The 25,053-nt window shown below is 37.6% G+C and overlaps 1 protein-coding gene across 3 annotated transcripts; it reads left to right on the forward strand.

Moving 5' to 3' along the window:
* The first annotated feature begins 221 nt into the window (after positions 1-221).
* On the forward strand, positions 222-23,949 carry MARF1 (meiosis regulator and mRNA stability factor 1). 3 transcript variants are annotated; one of them, XM_071761323.1, is made up of 27 exons: positions 222-307; positions 1,584-1,791; positions 2,797-3,468; positions 4,438-4,606; positions 5,996-6,222; positions 6,623-6,740; positions 7,463-7,635; positions 8,435-8,869; positions 9,401-9,570; positions 9,666-9,824; positions 10,407-10,596; positions 10,799-10,977; positions 11,857-11,937; positions 12,272-12,508; positions 13,315-13,434; positions 13,780-13,955; positions 14,178-14,398; positions 15,104-15,246; positions 16,538-16,671; positions 17,149-17,351; positions 17,750-17,977; positions 18,595-18,825; positions 18,936-19,148; positions 19,888-19,948; positions 20,049-20,189; positions 20,907-21,077; positions 21,533-23,949. In XM_071761323.1, the coding sequence occupies exons 2-27, from the start codon at positions 1,645-1,647 to the stop codon at positions 21,763-21,765; spliced, it is 5,232 nt and encodes a 1,743-aa protein (XP_071617424.1). In that variant the 5' UTR covers positions 222-307; positions 1,584-1,644; the 3' UTR covers positions 21,766-23,949. The 3 variants fall into 3 exon arrangements, with proteins under 3 accessions (XP_071617424.1, XP_071617426.1, XP_071617425.1); XM_071761325.1 differs by having other exon boundaries at positions 248-307; positions 2,797-2,946; XM_071761324.1 differs by lacking the exon at positions 222-307 and having other exon boundaries at positions 1,651-1,791; positions 2,801-3,468.
* Positions 23,950-25,053: the final 1,104 nt, after the last annotated feature.

A 25,053-nucleotide genomic window follows, 5' to 3' on the forward strand; every position in this document is an offset into this window, starting at 1 on the left:
GAACCCTCCTCCGGCTCGGGGTGTCACTGGGGTCCACCCCGGCTCAGGCCGCACACCGGGGGCTGCCGGGAGCCCCGGGCTCGGATCGGGTTTAAAATCCGCCGCTACCGGCCTGGCCCGGCCCGCTGCGCGGCGGGGAGGAGGGAGCGGGGCGTTACGACAGCCGCCTTTGCGGCAGCGAGCTGCTTTCCGGCGTTCGGCGCCGCTTGGCGGCAGAAGGAGCGGAGAGGGAGGCGGGAGGACAACAAAGGGGGCGAGGGGCGGCGGCGGCAGCGGGATGTGAGGGGCGGCGGCGGGGGCGGCTCAGGTGAGGCGCGGCGAGCGAGCGAGCGGGGTAGAGCTCAGGCAAGCCGGGCGCACCGGCTCCCGCTTAGTCGGTGCTGCCATCGCAGCTCTGCGGCAGCGAGGAGGCCCCCGCGGAGTGCCGCGGCCGGGCGGGGCCGGGGGCCGCTGCCGTCCCCCGGGCGGAGCTGCACAGCGGCCCGGGCCCGGCGCCGCCCCGCGGGCGGGAGAGGCCGTTCGGCCGGCAGCGCTTCGAGCGGTGCTGGGGCGGGCGGAGGGTCGGGCCTCGCCGTGGCCCCCGGGCTGAGGGCCAGGCCGAGCTGGAAGCACCCGGGGTGCTGCGAGCCGCAGAGGGCAAGGCGCGGACGTAGGTCGTTAATATAACTTCATCTTTTCAGGTAGCGCTTTAGTTCCTAAACGAATTGGTGCAAACAGACATTTTTAAAAGTAATACGTTACGGAGTTGTAGAACTTGATTGACTTAATATTTTATACAACGTAACGTTGGGATACTTAGGTTTGGTGTGAATAAGCATCTCTTTTCTATAAAAAGTCAAGCTACTTGTGGTCAAAATAATGTTAGGGCAAATGTAATGCCATGAAATGTATTCCATGCTTACTGCGTTTAACATTAAATGCAAAAATACTGAAGGAGTGTAGTCTAATGAATGCCCTACGTGGTTGCACGATAAGATGACTTAGTTGCTGATTGTAGTTTTTTGGTATAATGTGGTTGGGCCTTAAACTAGTTGCTGTTTTTTTTCGTGGTTCTGTAAATCAGAAAGTTTTTGTAATATTCGTAAGTAACAAATAATTTAAAGATCAGTTTAAGTACTAGCTGATGGAGGTTTAGTATATAGTTTGTATATATAGTTTTGTTAGCCAATGGAAAAAGAATAAGAATGAATATGCAGTTTAACTCTTTCAGCTGAGTTCAGCTGCACCTATTCTGTATTTACTGATGAAAAATTATCTCCTGCCTTCTCTTTCCAGGAGAATGCACGGAAAGTTTTGAGGAATTATGTCATATCAGCAGCAATGCATTTCTGGGACACTGTAGATAATGCCATGGACTTAAATAGTGTTTTCTATGGACTAGCTTGCCTCTGCTGCAGGTCATGGGTAGTATTCCTGTACTAAATAGGAATGCTCAGGGTTTTTTATGCATAATTAAGTTTAACATAAATAATGCAGGCTCAGTGATCCAGCAGTAGAAGATTTCCTAGGACAGCCCTTTATTTTCTGTTTTATTTTAAAAGTTATTTAAAACATACCTTTTTTTTTTTTTTTTTCGTCATTAGCAGGTGGGAAGGATGAAAGGAGGGGGGGATGGAAGAATGTTGAACCTTTTTGTTTGGCTGTATGATGGAAGGAAACAGGACAGAGAACCTCTGCAATAGATCATTTGGATGGCTTCAGCAAGAAGAGAATGATGCTAAACCATGGCTCTGGAAGCTTTCTAATTGTTTTTCTGCTGCTGAGAAGTCTTTGCCTTGTGGTTCAAAAACGGTAATTCATTGCTTAATTAAAAGCATGGTTGGTATCCTGGTGCAGGTATTGTGGACTAAAGGGTGTTAGTGGGCAGAAGAGAAAAGTGAGACAGCAGTTACCATAGTGAGTACAAAATCTACCTGGAAGTTCAAGGTTTGAAGTTGTGTGTTTAAAGCTCTTCTGTCAGTATTCTTGAAGGTAGGCAAGTTGCAGTGCTTGAGAAACTTTACTCTGTACAGCTCTGTTTTGAATAATGCAACTGACTGCTTAAAAGGTGTGTAAGGCAGTTTCTTGAAAGCTCCATAAAGTTACTGCTGAGGAGTAGAGTCTGGATGTTTTCCTCATGTTTCCAGATTTTAGCAATTTAGTTTGCAGGCAAATTAAGAGTTTTCTGAATTATTACTGTATGTTAGTTACTTATATATTGGTGATATTTTTCATGAATGACTAATTTTGCCTTGCATTGGTTTCTTTAAGTGTTCCTGTGCTGTAACTGCATGTGATTTTATAAACTTAATATATCAAGTGTTAAGGTGCATGTGCAACATGATGATTACTTGATCAAACAAGCTCCAGCTGTTAAGGAACTTTCGTGCATGGTCAATCTGACTTTCAGTAAAAGACATGAGGGAAACAGATAAGCAGGCATCTTGTGTTGCTATTCTCATGCATTAGATATGTTAGGAAGGTAGCCAGGGTAAATTCTTGAATTCAGCATTTTAAAAAGTTCTAGGCAGGCTTTTGGCAAAGTGTACTGGGTAGAGAGGAATGGTTTCTGAACTTATATAACCAATTCAATATATATAACCAATAACACTGTAGTAAGATATGCATTAAATTCAGTCTGCAAAGTAAAAGTTGTTCCAAACTACTGGCTTAAAGCTCTGGAACAGTAAGTTATGATAAAGATAACACTTTAAAACATTATTATTATTCAAAGTGTAGTTGAAAAATAGGCTTGTTATAGTATAAAATTGTTGGTTTACTTGTGTGTCTGAGCATAACTGAGCTTTCATTTTCCAGAAAGACTACATGGAGAACAAGAAAGGTGCTGTAGAATTGAAGGATACTTCATCTCCACATAATGCTGGCTCTAAGCTGTTTCCAGCAGTACCACTTCCTGATGTTCATCCTCTTCAGCAACAGCAAATACAGCTTTCACCTGCCCCGAAAGTAAGCTGCTGTGCTCATGGCTCTGACTCCTCTTGTAGTCCACAAGTACATTGTGGTGGTGGTGGTGGTAATTTGATTCACCCTGGCACAGTATTAGACTCAAAAGGCACTGGAACGATTACTTGTCAAGTAGGGTCAGGACTGGCTTATCAGTCTGCATCTTCACTGAAGAACTCTCCACCTAGAAGCAATTTGGCAGGGATTGCGAGCGAGTTTCCTGCTGGCATGCGTGTAGAAAACAGTGTCTCTTCCTGTCAACATCTGCCCTGTTGTGGAAAACTCCATTTCCAGTCCTGTCATGGTAACGTGCACAAACTGCATCAGTTCCCAGCCCTTCAGAGCTGCACATCTTCTGGTTATTTTCCTTGTTCTGAATTCACAAGTGGGGCCCCAGGCCACTTGGATGAGCATATTGCACAGTCGGAGCTAACATCACGCGTGTGCGCCAACCCTTTGCACCTAAACATGGCACCTTCAGTTTGCTTAAAGGGTTCTCACTACTGCAGTGACTGCTTGAGCAAGGTTTGTACACGCCACCTTTCTCATTCATTAAACATGGTATATGGTTAATGTGGAAATAACGGTGCTTGAGCAGAACACCATCTTCCATGGGTTGCAGCTTGCATCCTTGTTTGACACAGTTCAGATTTACTAGGTAGCTTTTTTGAACACAGCCTGTTTTCTGAGATAACATTCAGTTCAGTAAGAAGACAAAAGTGGTTATCACAATGTTTAGGCTACAGGGGATCTGCAGTGTACTCAAGCAGAAATCTGACTAGAGGACAATTACCTCTTCTTGACTTCTCTAATTAAAGTATTCCATAGTAATGACAAAACACGACCAGCAATTAACATTTACCCTTGGGCAACTGATCAATGAAGATCCATATGTAAAGCTGATGTAATGTCTGATGCTGTAAGGATATTCTGGTTTTGATTTGGTAGGTCTTAGTTCAGTTTAATTTGTACCTCAATACCAGTTTGATATGTTTTCAAATTGATTAAACCTGCTTGAATTTTAATAAGAAATTCAAGAGAAATAATATACACAACTTCAAAATGTGTACTTAAATTTGAGTTTACAATATTAAACTGAAATGTCCTAATTTCAGTATATTAAATGGTGATATCGGTGTGTTTGAAATTGACTGCTATTTTGGAGGAGCATTCCACATTTTTTTGTTGTGCTGATTTCACATTAGGCCCTTTTTTTTTTTAAAAAAAAACATGTTAATACATGCTATGTCTTGATTTGCAGAATTTAATAGAATCTTTCCTTGCATTTGGAAATCTAGAGCTAAGTACACTAGGAAAGGTTCCAGGATAGAAGCTTCCTTCATGCAGTGGTAATGTTAATTAACTTTTAACATCTGCTTAAGTATATAGGAACTTGGATTTGTTGCAGAAGGAAAACAGTGTTTTCTGCATGCCATAGTGTGTGTTAATGTTGTATACTAAATGAACATCTGTTTTGAAAAATTGTCCCAACAGCCAATCAGAAACAGCATAGCTGCTAAAATCTGGCCAAATATTCCTCCTCCAAGTGCACAGACTGCACCTGTTCCTATCCCAATATGTAATGGCTGTGGAACCAAAGGAGCAGGAAATGAGAAGAGTTTGCTGCTGGCGAGCAGCCTTGGCAAATCACCACAGAAATATGGTAAACCACGTTTGTTTGAAATTTGCATATTGGGGGTGTCCTCCTTAAATACTGTTTCACATGAAGAGTTCCCTTAAATTGCACTGTTCTCTGGTAATTGCTATAAACTACTCACAGCCAACTAAAATGTGAAATAATACCTTTTGTCTGTTTTGCAAAGTATTCCTTTGGATTTACTTGTTTTGACTACCTAGTGATCCATATATTGTCTGCAGAGTTTTGATGTGTTTTTTTTTTTTTTTCACAGTTGTAAGAACTAGATGAAGCAATTTTAAGTGCTTGAAAGTGATTTTTTTTCTGGTGGTGTATAAAGAAATTATCTTCATCTGTACTTTGAAAAGCCTGTTGTTAGCCAGTCATGTACTGTCATATGCAGTAAAGGTGTCATGTTTGACATTTCAGTAAAGCCTTGAGAGCTCTAAAAATGGGCTTTCTACAGTGTTAGTACTGCTTTAGTTGGAAAAATCATAGGTGGTATGAAAGCGACAAACCTTAAGTGATGGAAGTGCAAGAACTTGGTTAGTTTTGTTGTCATCTTAAGACTTCACCCATTATTAGGTTTTTAAGGTGCAGTGCTCATTTTAGTTAGCCATACAAAATGAAATTCCAGTTATTCTTGTGAAAGAGTAACTAGGCAACGTATACCCAAGCATGACGTTTGTCTGTTGTGCTTTATTTTGTGTTCTTTGCTAGCTTTGATTCTTAGTTGGTTTTTGAGTTGTGAGGATTCTGTTATTCCTTGTTTTTCTTTGCCAATTGTTTTGTGGGAATGGAATTCAGTGCATAATGCTGATAAAATTTAAATTGATACTCAGTGTTGAAATGACAGCAAGTTTATTTGTGCTTCTTAATCTGTAATAGCAAAGACTGTTAGCCTTGTGCTTCTGAGCTGTAGGATGCCTTTGTGCTTGTTCTATACTTTTCTGGTTTTCTTGTGATCACCGTCACTACATTGGTAATCTCATCTGGTTTGGCTTCAATTTGGTAAATTTTGGCAGCTTTCATGTTCAATTTCTGTTACTGATGTAACACCCACTGAGTAGTGTGATACAGCTTCAGATAGTTTTCGTTGTGCATGCCACTTCAGTATTTGGTAACTTCTAGTATGTTACTTGATTGTTTCAGAGCTTAAAAATAAGAGTGAAGTTGTATTGAATTTTGATCCAAATTTAGCAGTGACTAAGTTTCTTTTTAAGGCTTGTTTGAGGTGCAAAGTTTTGCATTCGAGAAATTTTGAAAATACTTGATTTGTTTTAAATTCCTTAAGAAAATAAATCTGAACTCCTAGGCTTGTTCTTCTCTAAAACATAAAGCTTTCCATGTGCAAAGTTTAGAGCATGTTTAGTGGTATTTGGAGATGTGATGAGCTGTGTTGTTAAACCTATGCAGGGTCTCCAGAAGTTGCAATAACAGGACAAGTTCTGGAAAATTTGCCCCCCATTGGAGTCTTCTGGGATATTGAAAACTGTTCAGTTCCCACTGGCCGTTCAGCTATAGCAGTCGTACAGAGGATTCGTGAAAAGTTTTTTAAAGGCCACAGAGAGGCAGAATTCATCTGTGTATGTGACATCAGTAAAGAAAACAAAGAAGTTATTCAGGAGCTGAACAACTGCCAGGTATCAGAACAGCATCTGACTTGATGTTCTTGCTGGAGGTTTTGCGTACTCCCAGTTGTGCCACCAGTGATTACTGTTCACTGAAACTTTGTGTTGGCTTTTGTGGGTTTTGGTGCATGAGCTTATTAGTTCATGGGTGGGGTCCTTAATGCTCAACTTTGCTCTTTGTGATGCCTTTCAAAACTAAACAGCAGAAGTCATTCCCAAGACACTGCTGAACAACTAGAGCTGAAGTTTGTTGCTCATTAGAACTGTTTGTATGTGTTGTGTTTAATGCATGTAGGTGTTAAGTAAAAAGTGCCTGTGAAAGCTTGTATTTATGTTAATTTAAAAAATAATTTAAGCAAGCATAACACGTATTCAGGCTTTTGTTTGGAGCTTAAATTTTCCATTTCCACAGGTGACTGTTGCACACATTAATGCTACAGCAAAGAATGCTGCTGATGACAAACTCAGACAGAGTCTTAGGAGGTTTGCTGATACACACACTGCACCTGCCACTGTTGTTCTTGTGTCAAGTAAGTGTTTGTGGTACACATCAACTGTACAGAGTTCAGTTTGTCTCTGCAGTAGTGTTTTTGCATAGTGTTTTCCACTTTTTTCAAGTGTTGTGTTGAGAATCAGCTTTAACTGAATTGTTCAAGAATTCTTAATTATGTTGGTGGCAGCAAGGGAAAAGTAAGGGCAGTAAGACAAAAACTTAGCTTAGTGAAATAAGCATTGGAATCTGATGTCTTGTTGAGTGTATGTGTATAAATACTGTCTAAAGTTGGATAACTTCAGCAGGAAGCTAATAAAGTAAAATGAGTTTAATCCTTATGGCAATCTTTCAGAAGGCTTTGAACAAAATGTATTTGAGTTGTTTTCATTCTTGTAGCAGCACCCTATACAGTTAAATATGCAAGCCAGTCAATTATTTAATTGATATGTGTTGCCTTGGGTTTCTCCCTAAAGCTAAACAAATGTTTGCCTTAAAAGTAGTCAGGACTGAATGCCCTGCTGATAAGTTGCTTGAGGTTGCTGTTAAAAAGGAAAGCCTTGTCTGTGAGACTGAATGCTCACTGCTGATTTAAATTAAATCTGAGAAGCCTTGTAGCTATTGGTGCTCTTTCATTGGAAACTTCTAATACTTCCAATGGTAAATAGAATTTGTCAGGTGAGGTCTGGTTTGGTTTTTTTTTTTCACTTGTATTTCCTTGTTGGCTTTTTTTTTGTTTTTTTTTTCTTTTGTCTCCCCCAGCGGATGTAAACTTTGCTTTGGAACTCAGTGACCTGAGACACAGACATGGTTTTCGGATAATTTTGGTGCACAAAAACCAAGCCTCAGAAGCACTCTTACATCATGCTCATGAGCTTATTTGCTTTGAAGAATTTATTTCAGACTTGCCACCAAGGTTACCGCTGAAAATGCCGGTAAGGTTTTCATTTTGTTATGCAACAGACATTTCCAAATAACAACCTCATTTTTTTTCCTTTATATTTAAAGGGAGAGCAGGCCAAAGTTTAATATTGGTGTGGTTTTTGTGAGACAAGATGTCTGCTGCTTCTTTGATTGTATTTGTTACTAATGTGTGAATGTGCTTTCTGCTTCAAGACTGAAATAATGAAATAATTAAAAGGTAATTAACTGAAGAAGTAAAATAGCAAGGGCATATTGTTATCACTAAATATTTTATCACATAATGTATCTTATGCCTTTCACGGAGAGAAAGGTAGGGTGAGAACTTAGCTGTGCAGTAAGACAGCTCTGCAGTGCTTTCCTAATAGTTTTGAGTGACTGTCTCTAGTGTTCAGGTGTTTTGTCTTCCTGACATGTCTGTATTTGCTGTGTTGTCTTTGCACAGCACTCAGACTTTTCCTTTCTTTGAAGTGACTTCCTGAAGATGTGTTCACATGCATGTGTAGAATATACAAAGTTCCTGAGTTGTAAACAGTGATGATTACTTATCTAGAGGAGTGATCAGGTGTTGATCAATGGAGGACACAAGGGAGTCTGTAACCTTTTATAACTTTAAATTATATTGGAGACAGAAGTTTGAAGATCTACCTCGGTGTGAGAATTTTCTAAGCAAATTGAGTGCTGCAAAAAGAATGACTTTGGCCGGGGCGGGTGGTAGGGAGGAGAGCTTGTGTCACCAGAACTGGTTTTAAAAGTAATGGTTTTGAACAAGAGAGTATTGTGACATAACAGTATCTTACTCCCCTTGAACAGGCCTGCCATACACTGTTATATGTTTATAATCTGCCAACGAATAGAGACAGCAAAAGTGTTGGCAACAGACTCAGGCGTTTGTCAGATAACTGTGGAGGGAAGGTGCTGAGCATTTCTGGGAGCAGCGCAGTGCTTCGGTTCTTAAATCAAGACAGTGCTGAACGGGCTCGGAAGAGAATGGAAAATGAAGATGTTTTTGGTAATAGGATTGTAGTGTCCTTTTCTCCAAAAAACAAGGAATTGAGTGAAGCAAAAAGCTCTAGTTTTGTGGGGACTGAAAAGGTGAAGTCTCCCAAAAAAATTAACAAAAACACAAAGCTGTGCCTCCTCAACAAGGAATCTGGTGATCAGTCTTCTGGCACCAAAGGCTCTGCGGGGAGAGGATTCCAGGTTCATGGATCAGTCATCAAGCCCACCAATGTTAAAAGTTTACAGGTACTGTTCTGTTTTGTTCAGTGTTCTTGCTTTTCCTCATGATCTGAGAACTGCTTCTGTTATTGCTTTAACTCATCCTGTTTAATGAATAACCATAATGTATAGTGACATTCCTGAAAGAGGCTGTAATAATCTGCTTGGAAAGCAGATAATGAATTTGAGGCTTGTTTTTCCCTTGCCATGCTGCATTTTTCTCAGTTTGGAAATACTGCTGGTACTTAGTCTCAAATTGTAGGCCAGTTTTGACCTCTGTATTAGTGTTGGGTATAATCTACAGATCTACATCTGCTAGTTTTAAAGGAAAGCAGGATAAATCTGCAGTTTAGAAAAATATTTCAACGAATTTTAGAAAAATATTTCAACAGTTTACTATTTTTTGTCACATAAAATCAAATATTCCTGATTATGACATTGTAGTGAAAATGCTATTAAAGCAGAATTTGTCAGTTATTCAGGTTTCCATCAGAAGGAAAGCCTCTAGCAAGGAATGTCTGGTGCCTTTATAGCTGACCTTTCTTCTGTTTCATGTAGGAGCTGTGCCGCATTGAATCAAAGACCATCAGTAGAAATGCTGAAAACCAGCAAGAACATTCAAGAGAACAAATTCCCTGTCCTCAGAGTAACTCTAGCACAGCAGTTCCTGTGTCTCTGGCAACCAAAAAATTTGGAACAGGAGAATCATCCTGCAAAAGTAGTCAGAAGTAAGTTTAAAAATTCAAGACACCAGTTAGCTATGCTTTTTATAATGTGAATTCTGTAATGTAATTTCTTTTTTCTTTCTTCTGTTTGTAAATAGAAAAGAGACCTCTGCTTCCAGGAGCATTAGCAGTTCCCCTGTAGATAAAGATAAAGATGAAACTGTATTCCAGGTCAGCTATCCTTCAGCTTTCAGTAAGTTGACAGCCTCAAGACAGCTCAGTCCTTTATTCATGTCTCAGAGCTGCTGGTCATCTCGGTAAGTGTGTTTTACTTGGGAGGTCAAGTGAGACTTCATGAATAGGTGCCCTGGAAACTGGTTGTGCAGCATAACACCTAAGAGAGGGCAGATGTAAAAATAAGAGTGAACTCTTTCAGAAACTTACTGTGTGATAATTGTTTCCTGCAAACTTTCTTTTAAGGCTTCTGAAAAATATTCAGAGGTATTATAGACATCTTACTCTTCGTTTTCATCAATTCATTAAAATTAATCCAGGCCTGTTGTATTCCTGCAGACTTAAATGTCTGGCTTTGCCTATTATTAAAAAATGCAAATGAATTTGACTTTTTTAATGTGTTACACTAAATTTTCTACTGTCTTATTAAAATATATTATGAAATTGGGTGACTTTGAACCATGATATGAATTTTCTTTTCACAGGAAATATTTTTCTTAGGATGTTTTGCTTGTATAGTTTGCTTTGCTTTCACAAATAGTACCTTCTGAGACCCATATTTGTGCACCTGACCTGTGTCTATTTTCTTATTCATTTTGAGATGCATATATGTATCAGAATTGTGCAGTAGCTGATTTAGTTGATAAATGTTTTTATTTACCTAGGAGTATGTCTCCAAACCTCTCAAATAGATCATCTCCACTCACGTTTAATGTAGTTAATCCTACTGGTGGTACAGACTCTACTGATCCTTTTGGAAATGGTGCAGACATTCACATCAGCAACATAGATTACAGATTGTCCAGAAAAGAGTTGCAACAAAATTTACAAGAAATTTTCTCAAGACATGGCAAGGTAAAGGTGAAAATACCCTTATTAAATGGATTTTTAAGTACTTCCTTTTAATGGATTTATGGACGTATGTTTGTGGTCTAGATTTAAGCGAGTAGGAATGTAAAGCTATTGTGAACTTTGGTAAAATTAAATATCATGTTAAAATTAATTATCACCACTTGTGCTATGTTATTAATTTTTTTGTGTGTTGTTTTCTTTTCAGGTAAAAAGTGTAGAGCTCAGTCCTCACACAGACTACCAGCTGAAGGCTACAGTTCAGATGGAAAATCTGCAAGAAGCAATCAGTGCTGTCAACAGTCTGCATCGGTACAAAATTGGCAGTAAAAGGATCCAGGTCTCCTTGGCAACAGGAGCTGCTAGTAAATCACTCTCTCTACTGAGGTAATAAGCACTTTGGCATCTTAACTGCTACAGCATGTGTAGGATTTAAAATACTCAGTGAAGGACTGCCAGGAAAATAAAATTTGTCTTAGGCCTGATGAATGTGTTAAATACAACTAGGTTAGTTTTTAATTTGGTCTTTTTACGCTGCTTATTTTAAGTTGCATCTGGAGAGACTGCTCAGATTTTCATAAAACTGATCGGCCACAATAACTTGGTTTGTGCAGCTGAGTTAAAATTACACTTTGTATCTTCTTTCTTCCAAGAAATCACTTTTGAATTCTCTCTGAGGATGATACACAGTTTAAAAGCTGTTGGTGTTTGATATCCATTTCCTATATGGAAAGTGACAGAACTAGAGTGATGCTAGTGAGAAAACAAGTGTGTTCTGTCTCAGATTTTTACTTATTGAAGCAAAGTGATGGGAAAAATGTTGTCTTCATGTTTTCACAAAGTTCCAGTTAAAATAATGCTTAGAGTATTGAGCATTCTACAGTTATACACTGCTTGCCATTGTATAATTTACAACTTTATTTCATTCTTGTCTTAGTTTATACCTGTTCAAGGGTCTTAATGTAATGACCAGGCTGGTAGCTTGTAATGCTGCAGCTTTAATGTTGCATTTTATAGATGCTTGATTTTACTGCCACCTCTGAAAGATGGAATTCCTTCAGAGACATGACCTAGATGAGTTAGCAGAGATGTTAATAACTGCAATCCTCTTGTCAGTGTTTTGGTACTGGAGAGGAAGGGAATGCAATTTGTCCTGCAATATTTACAGTTCATAAATTGCATCTGTAAATATCTCACCAATTTGGGCTGGAGACTGCCTATTTCTAATGCTAATTTTGTGTTCATGTTACAAAACTTCTCTTACAGCTCAGAAGCTGTGTCCATTCTGCAGGATGCACCTGCTTGCTGTCTGCCTGTGTTCAAATTCACAGAAATTTATGAAAAGAAGTAAGTTCTTAGTTATCGTTTCCTCTAATATCTCTAAAAATAGCTTGGTTGTTAATAGTGAATTATAATACTTCATCTATTACTTTTTATGGGTTTTTTGTTGTTAGATACTGCAGCATATTATCTATCCAGAGGCAGTGACTGTGATACTGGCCTGTCAGAGGGTTATACTTTCAGTATTTTACTTAAATTTTTCTTCACTGGGATGAGTAGATAAGTTACCTTAACTTTTTGCTTAGAGTAGTTTCTAGTATATTCCCGTTTCTTAAATAAAAAATACGGATTACTGCCTTTATAATGTGTACTTACTTCCATTTTTTTTTTTTTTTTTTAGATTTGGGCATAAGTTGATTGTATCAGATTTATATAAACTGACAGATACTGTGGCAATCCGTGACCAAGGAGGTGGGCGGCTGGTGTGCCTTTTACCCAGCAGCCAAGCCAGGCAGAGTCCCTTGGGATCTTCACAGTCACACGATGGTTCATCAGCAAACTGTAGTCCTGTAATATTTGAAGAGCTGGAATATCACGAACCTGTTTGTAAGCAGCATTGCCTGAATAAAGACTTTATGTAAGCTGTGTATAAAATACTCTAAAATCTTACAAAATATTTGAACAGTGTTTAACAGCTATATATATCTTAAAGTTGAGGTATATGTGTTCATACAGCATCCTCCAGTCACTGTTTATATGTTTACAAGGATAAGTCAGGCAGAAAATAGTGAGATGTCACAGTGACTTTTTAGGCAGCTCTTGGGGATCAGTCTGTTCAGGTAAGATGATTGTGTCTAGAACAGCTGCCAAGATTGCATTCCTCTTAACCAAAAGCTGAAAGGTATACTACTTTCCTGCTTTCCTCTAGTTATACAGACAGGTTTATACAGTCTAGAGTTTTACATTAGTTGAATTTTGTTATAGTGGGAACTGATCATTCCTTGTTCTCCAGCTACATTAAGTAAGTGATTCATATGGGGCTGGAGATTTCCTGAAGCCATATGTTGAACTTTTTAAGAACACCAGCTCAGCTGAGCTTGAGCAGTTAATAGGTGTTAACTGCCTGTTGTGTGCTCCTAAAATTTATTTTACAAGTTTTTATCTAAGTATGATAAAAATGTGATCTTCTAAATGTTCCTTGATTTCTGGAGATTTGCTGTAGCTGTGTTGTTTTGTTGTGAAGAAGAAAAGAGGGAAGTAGCTCGTTCCTGTTCATATTGGTACTGTCAGCTAGGAGCACTACATATTGTATGCTTGTAGTGTAATGTTTACTGTGGGTGTGTATGTGAGCACAGGCACACTATACTGAAGCTGTGTGTAATGAGCCTGTAAATAAACTTCAACGTTTTCGGGTTTGGTTTTGTTTTTGTTTTTTTTTTACAGTGAGCATGAGTTTGATCCAGATACTTACAGAATTCCTTTTGTGATTTTGTCTCTGAAGACATTTGCTCCCCAAGTTCACAGTCTTCTACAGACACATGAGGGTACTGTGCCTTTACTAAGGTAAAGTATTTTAATTTAGTATTTTAGTGGAAGGACTGATAGGTTAAAGATTAAAAATTTTATTGATGCCTGTTGTAATGATCAAGCTACCTGTTGTATAAAGATGTCAGCTTTTGTGTAAGGCATTATCTTTTATAGCAAAATACCTGTATTATGAAATCATTACTTTTTGAAGTCTTGTTGAGCAAAAAAAGGCACATCTATTTAAATGCATTTTATGAAGACTAATATGTTTGTAAGCTGTTGAAGCTTTTTGTTCAGGAAGTGTCTCCAAATAATGATATTTTTAGGACAATTGTTATAATGGTATTTTAGTGTATAATGGAAGCTTTTTTTCTTCCAAAGTTTTCCTGATTGTTATATGTCAGAGTTCAGTGATCTTGAAATGGTGCCAGAAGGCCAGGGTGGTGTTCCTTTAGAACATCTAATTACCTGTGTTCCTGGAGTTAATATTGCCACTGCCCAAAATGGCATTAAAGTTATTAAATGGATACATAACAAACCACCTCCTCCTACTACAGGTAAATATTTCTGTTTAATTTTTTTTAATTTCTGTTTTATCTGAACTAATCTTTCCACTAAAAAAATTAAGATTAGCCTAAAGTAAATATCTTGTATAATTAAGCTTTTTATAAAGAGAAACTTTTAGCTTGAGTATTATTTTCTGCTGTGATAAATAAAGTGCATTGTTTGGAAAATTACGAGTGAAAGTTTCAGTAATACTGGGGTTTTTTTTTTTGTAGATCCCTGGCTTCTGCGTTCTAAGAGCCCTGTAGGTAATCCACAACTTATTCAGTTCAGCAGAGAAGTGATAGATCTACTTAAAAGTCAACCATCCTGTGTGATACCTGTCAGTAAATTCATCCCAACATACCATCATCACTTTGCAAAGCAGTGCCGTGTGTCTGACTATGGGTATTCTAAATTAATGGAACTCCTAGAAGCAGTGCCTCATGTACTTCAAGTGAGTTGTATGACACTGTTGCTTTGAACTTGGGGATTTGTACTTGTATCTTCAAGTATCTCAGTTACTGGTTGTTGTTGTGTAATAAATGCTTTGCAGTTACCTCATCCAGCCTGAGATGGTTACCTGAACTTTGGACTGTAATTATCCAAGTTCTTGAGATGTTTGTTTGTCCCTGCTATTCCAAAACAGCTTCTGTGGAAATTAAGTCTTTATTCCATAGACTTAGGTTCAGCACAGTAAAGTTTGAAGCTGTTTCTAGCCTGTGGCCAGTGCTTGAGTAAAAGTTTTTAATCATGCTCTCTGTCAAAAGAACAAAGCAAGTGCTGAGTGCTTGTAAAGTAGGCTGTGATGTGTAGCCTGTGACTTGAAGGTTTTGTGTGTGAAGTAAGTCAAGTGGTCTTATGGTACAAAAAAGAAACACTATGGTCACATTAGCTTACTACTTTGAACACCAGCTGGTTGTAGAACTTTTAAATAAACTGTAAATATGCAACAGTTGCAATAGGATTGATGTGGAGGAACCATTTCTTAATTTCTTAATGCCATGGTACAGAAAGTATATGGCTTCATGAGGCTGCTGTTTCGAACACTCTGTCATCCTTTAGTTCTAGCCTACCTATACTAGAACTAGCCTCTGAATTCTTTGTGAAAGAATTTACTGAGGATGCTAGATGGGAGTGATGAAATAAAATTGTCTTTCAGATTCTTGGTATGGGTTCCAGACGCTTGTTAACTCTTACACACAGAGCTCAAGTGAAGCGCTTTACTCAAGACTTACTGAAGCTTCTCAAATCCCAGGCCAGTAAGCAGGTTATTGTGAGGGAATTCTTACAGGCTTATCACTGGTAAGTTATCTTTAATGAAGAAAGAATAACTGTGCCTGTCTATCAAAGGTGGTCAAAGAGGAGTCAGCACTTTAAATCTTAGTCCAAAACTGTGGGGACTGTATTTCCTCTTTGTTGTGATGTGGAAGTTCAAAGGTCTAATGAAAACAAAAATTAAAAGCTCTCTGGCAGACTTTACTAGTTCCTTTAGCAGTAGGTTCATTTACCTCTATTGGAGCTTAAAAAGGGTTATTGTATTTTATTAATATTATTAACTTTATTTGAAGCCATGACCACAAGATGGAATTTAAGCAAGCAGGTTGTGACATGTGAACATGAACAGTAAAGCAAAAACTTAGGCTTTAGAAAACTATGTATGATTGATTGTCAGTAGGTACTGTTGTCACTTTAGCTGGATTTAGCAATGGCACCCAAGTAAGGAGTAATACCTGTTGTTGTCAAGAAAAATGTTCTTTTCTAGCTTGTTTTCCCCCTTTTTTTTTTTTTTTAAAGAATCCGGAATGATGCTTTCCTTAAGAAGGTAGAAAGTAGTATTTAATAGGCTTTGAGGAAACCATAGCATGTGGTCTGCTTTTGCACATGTGCTGTTGTGCTGTGTGAGCCAACAGCTTTTTGGGAGTGCACGCTTGTACTTATTTACACTGCTGGAAAAAATCCACTGTTGGTTGTTTCTGAGTCTACTAAATGTACATCTCAACTGCAGTGAGCTTTGGCAGTTTCTTGAATAAGAATATATATGAAGTGCTCTTGCTTCTGAGAGGTTCCTGTTTGGGAGAAGGGTAGAGTAAAAATGTTAATGTATTACATGGTATTGTGAACCTTATATATGGTGTTTGCCATATTTAAGGCCAAGATACAGTCTTTGCCCTCTTTGACCTGATTTTTAAGACTATTTGTCTAACTGTTAAGCAAACACTGTTGCTTAATGGAGCTGTATATGGAGCTGTATAATATTACTACATTTTCTTAAATCACTTAAAACCTGAGCTTGAAAAAGAGAGCTTCATATGGTCGCTTACCACTAGTTTTAGGCATCCACTGGCTGGTATATACAGCTCTTTCTTCCAGTGTAACATGAACCAGCAAAGTAACTCTTGTTTTTCTGGACAGAATGGATAGATAATTAAATTCAGAATACTTTTCCCCTTCGTTTCACATGCTAGTATTATTGCCAATATGAAAGTCATACTTACTTTTTAAGATTGGAGGCTTAGTCTCTAATTTTACACTTATTTTGCCTGCACAGCATGCACATACTATGCAATTTTCTAAGATTTTTGAAAACTTCCAGGTGTTTCTCTAAGGACTGGGATGTTACAGAGTATGGAGTGTGTGAACTGGCTGATATTATATCAGAAATTCCAGATACAACCATTTGTTTGTCACAGCAAGATAATGAAATGGTCATTTGTATTCCCAAAAGAGGTATGTCCATGTATTTTTTTGTTGCCAGAGAAACTGACAGTTTTAAAACTGTATTAACTAAACTACATAGGAGTGACTTGGGTGTTTTTATTGTCAGAACTAATTTGACCTAGGAAATAAAGAATTTGTCATTTGAGGAACAGTTATAATAGAACAGACAGGAAAGCAGGTGACTAAACACATAAAATAATGCTATTTCTGCATGTAGCTAAACTTCCTGTGGAATTATTAGTATGGGTTGTTACCACACAGCAAAAATGTCAATGTGTTTGCTTATTTAATATCTTATAAAATGCTGGCCCTATAAAGGCCTGATTATTTTGTACTTGAAATGTGTAAGCTTAGTAAAGGATTTCAGGGGTAGAACAAAATAATGACTTTGTGTGACATGTGATTAAGCTGAAGATCAATCCTCATATTGACTTCTTTATTCTCTTGCATTTTCCAAGTGTGTTGTTCTTTGTTCTTTAATTTTAGAACGTACACAAGAGGAAATTGAAAGAACCAAACAATTTTCTAAAGAGGTGGTCGACTTGCTGCGCCATCAACCCCATTTTCGAATGCCCTTCAATAAATTTATTCCTTCTTATCACCACCACTTTGGTCGTCAGTGCAAGCTTGCCTACTATGGTTTTACAAAATTACTTGAGCTCTTTGAAGCTATACCAGATGTCTTACTTGTAAGTTTTAAAATTCTAAGCTGTACTAAAGCATTTTTCTGATATCTGTTTCAGCAGAGATAATATTTCTCATTGGTAAAATGGTATGAGGTTTTTAGCACATTCAAGTTCAGTTTCTTAATTTCAGATTTTTCTAAATTGTATTACATTTACAAAATTCAATGAATCGATATCAGGGCTAAGTTTCATTAAAGCTGTGTCAAGTTGCTTTAAAAAAGGTAACTATTGCCATTTTGTTGTATTAAAAAATAATAATTTTGCTTGCTGTGTAGAAATTGAAGGTAGGTGACCTCTGCCACACTGGAAATTTTTGCCTGCAAGCAGGAAATTTTAGTGCAGATTACACTTTTTTCATGCAGACAGGGTAAATTACTAAGAAAGCATGATTTGTTTTGTAGGTATTGGAATGTGGGGAGGAGAAAATTCTCACTCTCACAGAGGTAGAACAAGTCAAAGCAGTTGCTGCCCAGTTTGTGAAACTGTTACGGTCTCAGAAAGACAACTGCCTCATGATGAGTGATTTACTGACAGAGTACAGCAAGACATTTGGATATACCCTGCGGCTTCATGACTATGATGTTAGCTCAGTCTCAGCTCTAATGCAGAAGCTTTGCCATGTTGTGAAGGTAATCTTACATTTGTAGTTTAGCCCTCTAAGAGGTCTGTAATGCTGAGGTAAGGAATTTCCTGTCTCAAATCACAGGTCTCAGTGTCCTTAGCATTGTTCTCTGAGAGCAGTATTTCATTAGGCTGGGGTGTGAATATTTCAAAAGTACTTTAAATGTAATTTGTATTATTTCTGTGATGTTCTCCGTAGTTTTTTTCTGGCTTTCAGTTTTCTCTGGGAAAGTTCATGCTCATTCAGCAAATCAAGTGAATATGTGAATATGTAGATGGGCTTATGTCAATGGACATGGGCATACTGCTTTAGTTGCTTCAATTCTGTTAATTTAGCAGCTGATCTTCTGGCTGGAGCTCAGTTAGGTCCATCTGGTTTGGAACAAAGAGTAAAAATCGTGGCTTCCATGTGGACAGAAATCACTACACAGCTTTTTGTGTCTTCAAAGTAAATTTTTCCATGTATTAAGTAAGCTTTATCCTGTGTACTTCTGGCTGGGCTAGTTACCAGATGCTGGTATCTAATATCAGATACAGCTGTGCTCAAATAAACCCCAGCTACACAACTTAATTATAAATTAAACTTTTCCTTCTCCCTAACTTCATTCCCAATTCACTTTTCTAGGTTGTTGACACAGAGTCTGGCAAGCAGATTCAATTGATAAATAGAAAATCTCTGCGGATTCTGACTGCCCAATTGCTTGTCTTGTTGATGTCCTGGGATGGAACATCCTTTCTTTCTGTTGAACAACTTAAACAGCATTATGAAGCAATCCATAATACTTCACTGAATCCATGTGAATATGGATTTATGACCTTAACTGAACTCCTGAAGAGTCTGCCTTACTTGGTTGAGGTATGCAAGTGCTTTTTGCTTTCTGGTGTGTTTCATATTTTGAAAAGACATTGCTACTAGAAGGTACTAAGGTATACACTGTAATTATTTCTCCTCTCTTTTTCTAATAGGTTTTTACCAATGGGGCAGCAGAAGAATATGTGAAGCTTACAAATCTCTATATGTTTGCAAAAAATGTAAGGTCCTTACTTCACACTTACCATTATCAGCAGATTTTTCTTCATGAGTTTCCAGTAGCATATAGCAAGTACACAGGAGAAGTGCTGCAACCTAAGGCCTATGGATGCAATAATATAGAAGAGCTCTTGGGAGCAATTCCACAGGTGTGAAGAATTTGGTTTTGCACTATTATTTTGAGGTTTCTGTATGGATTAAAAATAGTTACACATCTGCAGTTTCTGTTAAATGGTGTGAATTACTGAAATAATTACCTTCTCCAAGAAGGCTTATTCCAGTTTTATTTCTAATAGCTTCTGGACTGTATAATAAGAAAAAGGGAACATTTTTTGTGTTTTGGTCAGATTTTACTTAATTGTTCCTGGTGAGTCTGCAAACATCCTTGACATCTTTTATGAAGTGAGATAATTCATTTCTGAATTTTATGAAGGAACAAGGGTAGAGTTTTGATTTTAGGAGTAAAAAGTGGTGGGACCTTGTCAGAAGTGCCACAAAGTGGAATTTTGCTGTCTCATCTTGTCAGCCACATGTGCTGTAAGTGCTCTAGAATATCTTTGTTACCCAGATCATGGCTGTAAGCTTTCCTTCCAGTAAATTAATCGTTCTGGAGAGTAAAAAAAAATAGAATTTTTGTGTTTTCACCATACTGTTTTGTAAAGGCCTAGTTAGTGCACTTGCTAGGCCTGTAGTTTGCCTTTGTCTCAATTATCTATACCAAAGCTTTTACTTGGGTAGTGTGGTACAAGTTAGCAATATGAATTAGTTTACTTCTAGAAGAAATGTCAGTGCAAAGGTAGGTGAAAGGCAGTGAGTAAGCTTTAGGCTGTGAGATTGTGTGCTTATGTTCAATTCTGGTCTTTTTTTTTTTTTTTTTTGCATTTGTAGGTGGTCTGGATTAAAGGACATGGCCATAAGAGAATTGTGGTACTAAAGAATGATATGAAAGGTAAAGCATTTCAATTTTGAGCATTATCTTGGTTTCCTTGTTTCCTTTTTTTCAGAGATGACTTGAGTAAACAAACCAAATGAACTTGCCTCTTTTGTAGCTCGTTTTAGCTCACCCAGCTTTCCTCCTGCTGATCATGTGGATGATCATGGAAATCAACTTGCTGAAGATGATGGAAATATTATGGAGATCCCAGCATCCACTTCATCAATGGAACTAAGTCTAGGACCACCTAGCAATGGTAATGCAAAGTTGATTTATATAAAGTTTATTGCCTTAGGGGGGAAAATAAGCAGAGTGAAGCAGCATGAGGGAAGCTGTGTGAGTTTGTCAATCTGAACCTGTGGAGAAGTGTTTTGTGGCTTGAAAACTTGAATTTCTCCCAAAGTATGTAGTTAGGCATGTGTCCTCTTGACAAGGGCTTCTGTTGTCCTCCTTGTCTGTGTATGTGGCTGCTAGAGTATTCTTTCCCACAGATCCTTGTAGAAGTTTAAGTCTTTAAGGATAAAGCTAATGCAAAATATGTTTGGTAGAATGTTTGCTAAGAATGTTTGTTTCCTGTATTCTGATAAGAATAGTGTTTTGGTTTTTTGTGGTGTTATGTTGATTTTGTGTTGTTACTTATTTGCAAATGATATTAGCAGTCCTGTTGGTGTAAGTTCGTATCCTAATAAAAAACCTGGGAAACGGTGAGTTCACAGCTCATATCTTGCTGTGGTCTTCAATGCTTTTGCAATTTGCAGAATTGGTGGAATTGCTCTTGACTTACTGTTTCAGAAGGGTAGATTCATCCCTTTTAATTAAGGGCAGTTCTTGATTTTGTAACTTTAGGCTTGATTTTCACAGGTAGATGTGTGAGATGGTACTTCATGGAGTACTGGTGTCTGTGCAGGGGAGTTGTCTGGTAACTGGCCCTTCTCTGTGGCAGATACCAAAGTATGTTCTCTTCTTTTTGTAGTTTTGAATCAAACTGAGCAAGAACTTCTTTGCCTCACAAACACATCTCCTGTTGACCTTTTGTGTGAGCCAGTTCCTTCCTGCCTTCCATCTCCCCAGCTGAGACCTGACCCAGTAGTTCTGCAGTCTGCAGACCTCATTCAGTTTGAGGAACGCCCTGCATCTCTCTCAGGTAAGAGTTTGCTTGTGTTGTATTACTTATGGATGTTAAATTGTACAGTTTGGAAAATAAAGTGTCAACCAAATAGTTGATTTACATGAAATTCCACTTAAATACTGGTGTATGTATATCACACCATGGGACATGTTGGAAATGCAGGTGGCTTTCATCAGAAACTCTTCAGTGCTGAGTGTAAGTACCCTGCTGTGATTCTCTGGGGTGAATCTTATAGGTACCTTATCCAGAACTAAAACTGCCTTTTGCCAACCTGTGGCAACCTTTTCACTGCAGTAAAGTCATAGTGGTTTTCTGAGTGGTTTAGTGTGATAATTTAAGTAGTAGATGAGGCAGAGGTGAACACAACACGTCCGACTTGAATCAGGCCAACAAATATTTATGAAAATACTATCTTCAGCAATACTATTTTTCAAGAACAGAGGATCAATAAATTGTTTTGTTTGTTTTAGAGATAATGATTTTAACAGAAGAAGAAAAACAAAGAATTGTTGCCACAGCTCAAGAAAAATTGACCTCTGATTCTGTGGTGTCTACCACAACAGAGAATGCTTCAGTGGCTCCCAGTCAGCCCTCTGAAAGCCAGCTAAACAAGGATGCAATGGACAGCCCAGCTAAAAAGCAACATAAAAACAAGGTGAAATTGGCAGCAAACTTTTCATTTGCACCTGTAACCAAGCTTTAATTGTTTCTTCTTAGTGGGAAAGACATACCTTGGTGTCTGCAGAAAGTAAAGCTATTTGCTAGCCCTTAAATATTTTAATGAAAGACCTAGATTAATTTGTATTTAATGTATTCTGTGAAGAATTTGTTCCTTTTACACTGAACACAGTTGTCAGCAGAGCAGATTTTTTCTATTATTTTGAAAAAAAATCCTGGCATTTGTTAAATTTTACAGTTTTTTCATAAATGTGTTCAGTAAAAGTGAAATATTAATTAAATTAAAATGGAACAGATTTTATTTTCTTCAAGTCTTGTTAGTGGTATAATCATACATGTAGCATATTGTATTCTATAGTCTGTTGCTAACTGGTATTGTTTCAGACAGTATTAATAAAATGCATGATCTGTCTTTCAAAAAGCCTGTTGAGAAATTTTAACTTGCTGACCTGAAGTGACAAGGGTGAGAGAGTAAATTGTGCTCCAGAGGAGAACCTTGTTCTTGTAACTGCATTGGAAAAATCTGTTGTCTGAAGATGTCTGTAGAAGATTGTGGATTTCTTGTAAAACTTGTTTTAAATATTTTCTGTAGCTTTCAGTTCCATTTAGGAGCTTTCTAGGACATGGATGCTTTAAACTTCCCTTTTATATTTAGTCCCAGTCTGGCATGGATTTGGTTAAGGAAAAGACTGTCTTGGTGTAATGTGTAAGGTACAGACACACACATTTTTTTGTGTCTAGAAATGAAGTTAGGAAGATTCTGATATTTCTGAAATATGCATTTAATGCATAAGTTACAGATAATAGAGCAGGTCTTAATAAAATGCTTTCTGATGGAAGGTATTGGTGCTATTTCCATCTGTAAGGAAAGTTCTAACTACAGGTGGAAATGCTAAGGTTGTTCTGCTTAAACCTTGTTTTCTATTTTTAAGCATGTTCAGTAAATGAGAAGCTTATTCTTTGATGTGCTGTCTTTTAGCTGTGTCTGGTTTTATTCTAAAACTTACTCCTAGTGTTGGAAGCTTTTTTCAATTTGTGGTATCCTGTGTTGGCTTTTGAAAGGGCCAGCTTTGGAAGAGAAGTTAAGTCAGTGGATAACCTTAACTCTAGTTGGCAGAAATGTCCAGTGTATGAGACTTTCTACCCATTATGGGTAACCATGGCATTTACAATGGATTGTATTTGCCAGGCAACAAATAAATTGCTTGTAGTATTGAAAGAACCTGTACTAGAGGTTTTCCACTGGCCAAGGGAATGTTTAGGTGGTTTCTATTGTAATATATGAGAGATGGAACATGGGCTCTAATGTCTCAGCCAGCAACAGGAAATGCCACTGAATAATGGCTATAGACAGAATTTTACTAGTGGGATTTTGTTATAAAATCTTTTAAATTTAGGCAAGTATTGCCAATAGTGAACTTATAGCCATTGTGAATGCAGAGAAACACTTGGAAGTTTTTCTGAACATTGTGGCACAGTATTATGAGTCCTTAGTAAACCTCTACAGACACACTGCTATAGAAAAGTATTTAGAAGTAAGCTTTCTTGGAATGCTTTTAATGAGTTAAATGCAAGAACATCTGCTTTCACCTCAAGTTTGATAAGGTTAACACTGATCAGTCTAGATCTCTGTTTCAGAGGAGCATTGGGAAAAAGACCAGCCTGAGATTATATTTTCATGAGATGCAGCTACAAGTCATCTGGAGTACTAAAGAAAAGCAGGTTTTTGTTTCAGCAGAAAATAAATAAGGCATTTGTCACAGTGAGTGTGCTGGTTATGCAGTTTATGGAGGTCAGCATATCTTTTCTGAATTCATGTGTGATACTGATGAAATTGCTGTTTGAAAGTAATAGAATAATATGTTTGAGAAGTTGTGTTCATAGTGTAACAAAATAACTAAGTGAATTGCAATATATTTTTTTATCGGAAGGGTTAAATGAATGATGGGACTAGCAGATTTAAAAACATTACAACCATGAATTTCTTTAACAATTAAATGTACTACTTCAGATTCATGTTTGTTAAAAAAAAAAAAAATGTCACTGAAGCCCTCAATTTATGCACATCTTTTCCTTGGAGTTGGAGGGGGGAGAAAGAATTGTTTTCTTAGTGGTCTGCTTTGTTTGGACACTTTCTTTTGTGGCTCAAGTGCTGTTTTGTGTGTTGGGACCAAACAGTTGTGTCAATAAAATTTTCAAGCAAGCATAATTCTTGTCCTTGTTTAAAGAGTTGGGAAAAAAACCCTGTTGTAAAATCCTTAACTTGTTGTGTCTCATTAACTCTCTGCTCCGTCTGTTTAAAATTTGCTACTTAGTGAGGACAAGAACCTATGAATTCACAACCTGCTATTCTGGACAGTGAGGGTTTTCCCAGATTTTGCAATTCAGCTGTCAGCAGGTTCACTCAGGATCTTCTGTTGCTTTTCATAAAGCATAATGTTAAGGGTTTCTTCCAGAAGGAAAGTCCATATATCCACCTAAAGAAAAAGATGGAGGAAGGAGTATAAATGAAACAAGTGGAAGTAAGGTGTTTCTTCTGAGTGTTAGTCTCATTTTGGAATGTTAAAATTGATGTGAATAATGTCATATGGAGTGTTGATGTGGAATGAAGTTACAAAATCACTTTGATTTTATAAATAGCTTTGTTCTCCAGCTTGCTGAAGTTACTAATTACCCAGGGAGCTACATTTCTGGCAAGCAAGTTACTTTACAGCTTTAGTAGAGTACTTTGAACTTTACTTCAGAATCTAACAAAATAATTTAGCAAAAAAACCTGCAAGTAAATCAGACTGTTCTGTCATCTTGCAGCTTTAGGGACAAAAGTAAAGAGCATGATGAGCTACTTTTAAGTTTCTTGTTTGTGGTTTTGTTACATGTTCTCACCTCAAACTATTAAGTGGAATAGTCTGCTAGAGTACAGGTAAGTGTTCACTTGACCTTGCAGAGTGTTTTCTTGTTCAGTAAACAATTTTTAAGTATCTACCTAAACTTCTTTAGCAGGAAACTCTCCATAAATGATATAATAAATATCACTTGTTAGAAGGAGGAGCAGACCATTCAGGAAAACTTTCTACAGCATCTTAAGCAAGACCACAAACCATAAAATCACCACTCTGAAAGAATGAAATTATAGTAGTTGTGTTTTAAATATGCACAAGTAAAATCCCTCATGTAACCTGTATGATGTTCTCCTCAAACGGTGAGTTTGTTTTTAATTGTTGCTTTGTTGCAAACATGCCCATTTTCTTGATTTGCATCTTAGGTTAAGCCACTTTTTTTAAGTGGTAAAATTTTTCTTTTTCTAAAATAAATG

This window comes from Heliangelus exortis, chromosome 17 (assembly GCF_036169615.1).
Source record: "Heliangelus exortis chromosome 17, bHelExo1.hap1, whole genome shotgun sequence".
In the NCBI taxonomy this organism is placed as follows: Eukaryota; Metazoa; Chordata; class Aves; order Apodiformes; family Trochilidae; genus Heliangelus; species Heliangelus exortis.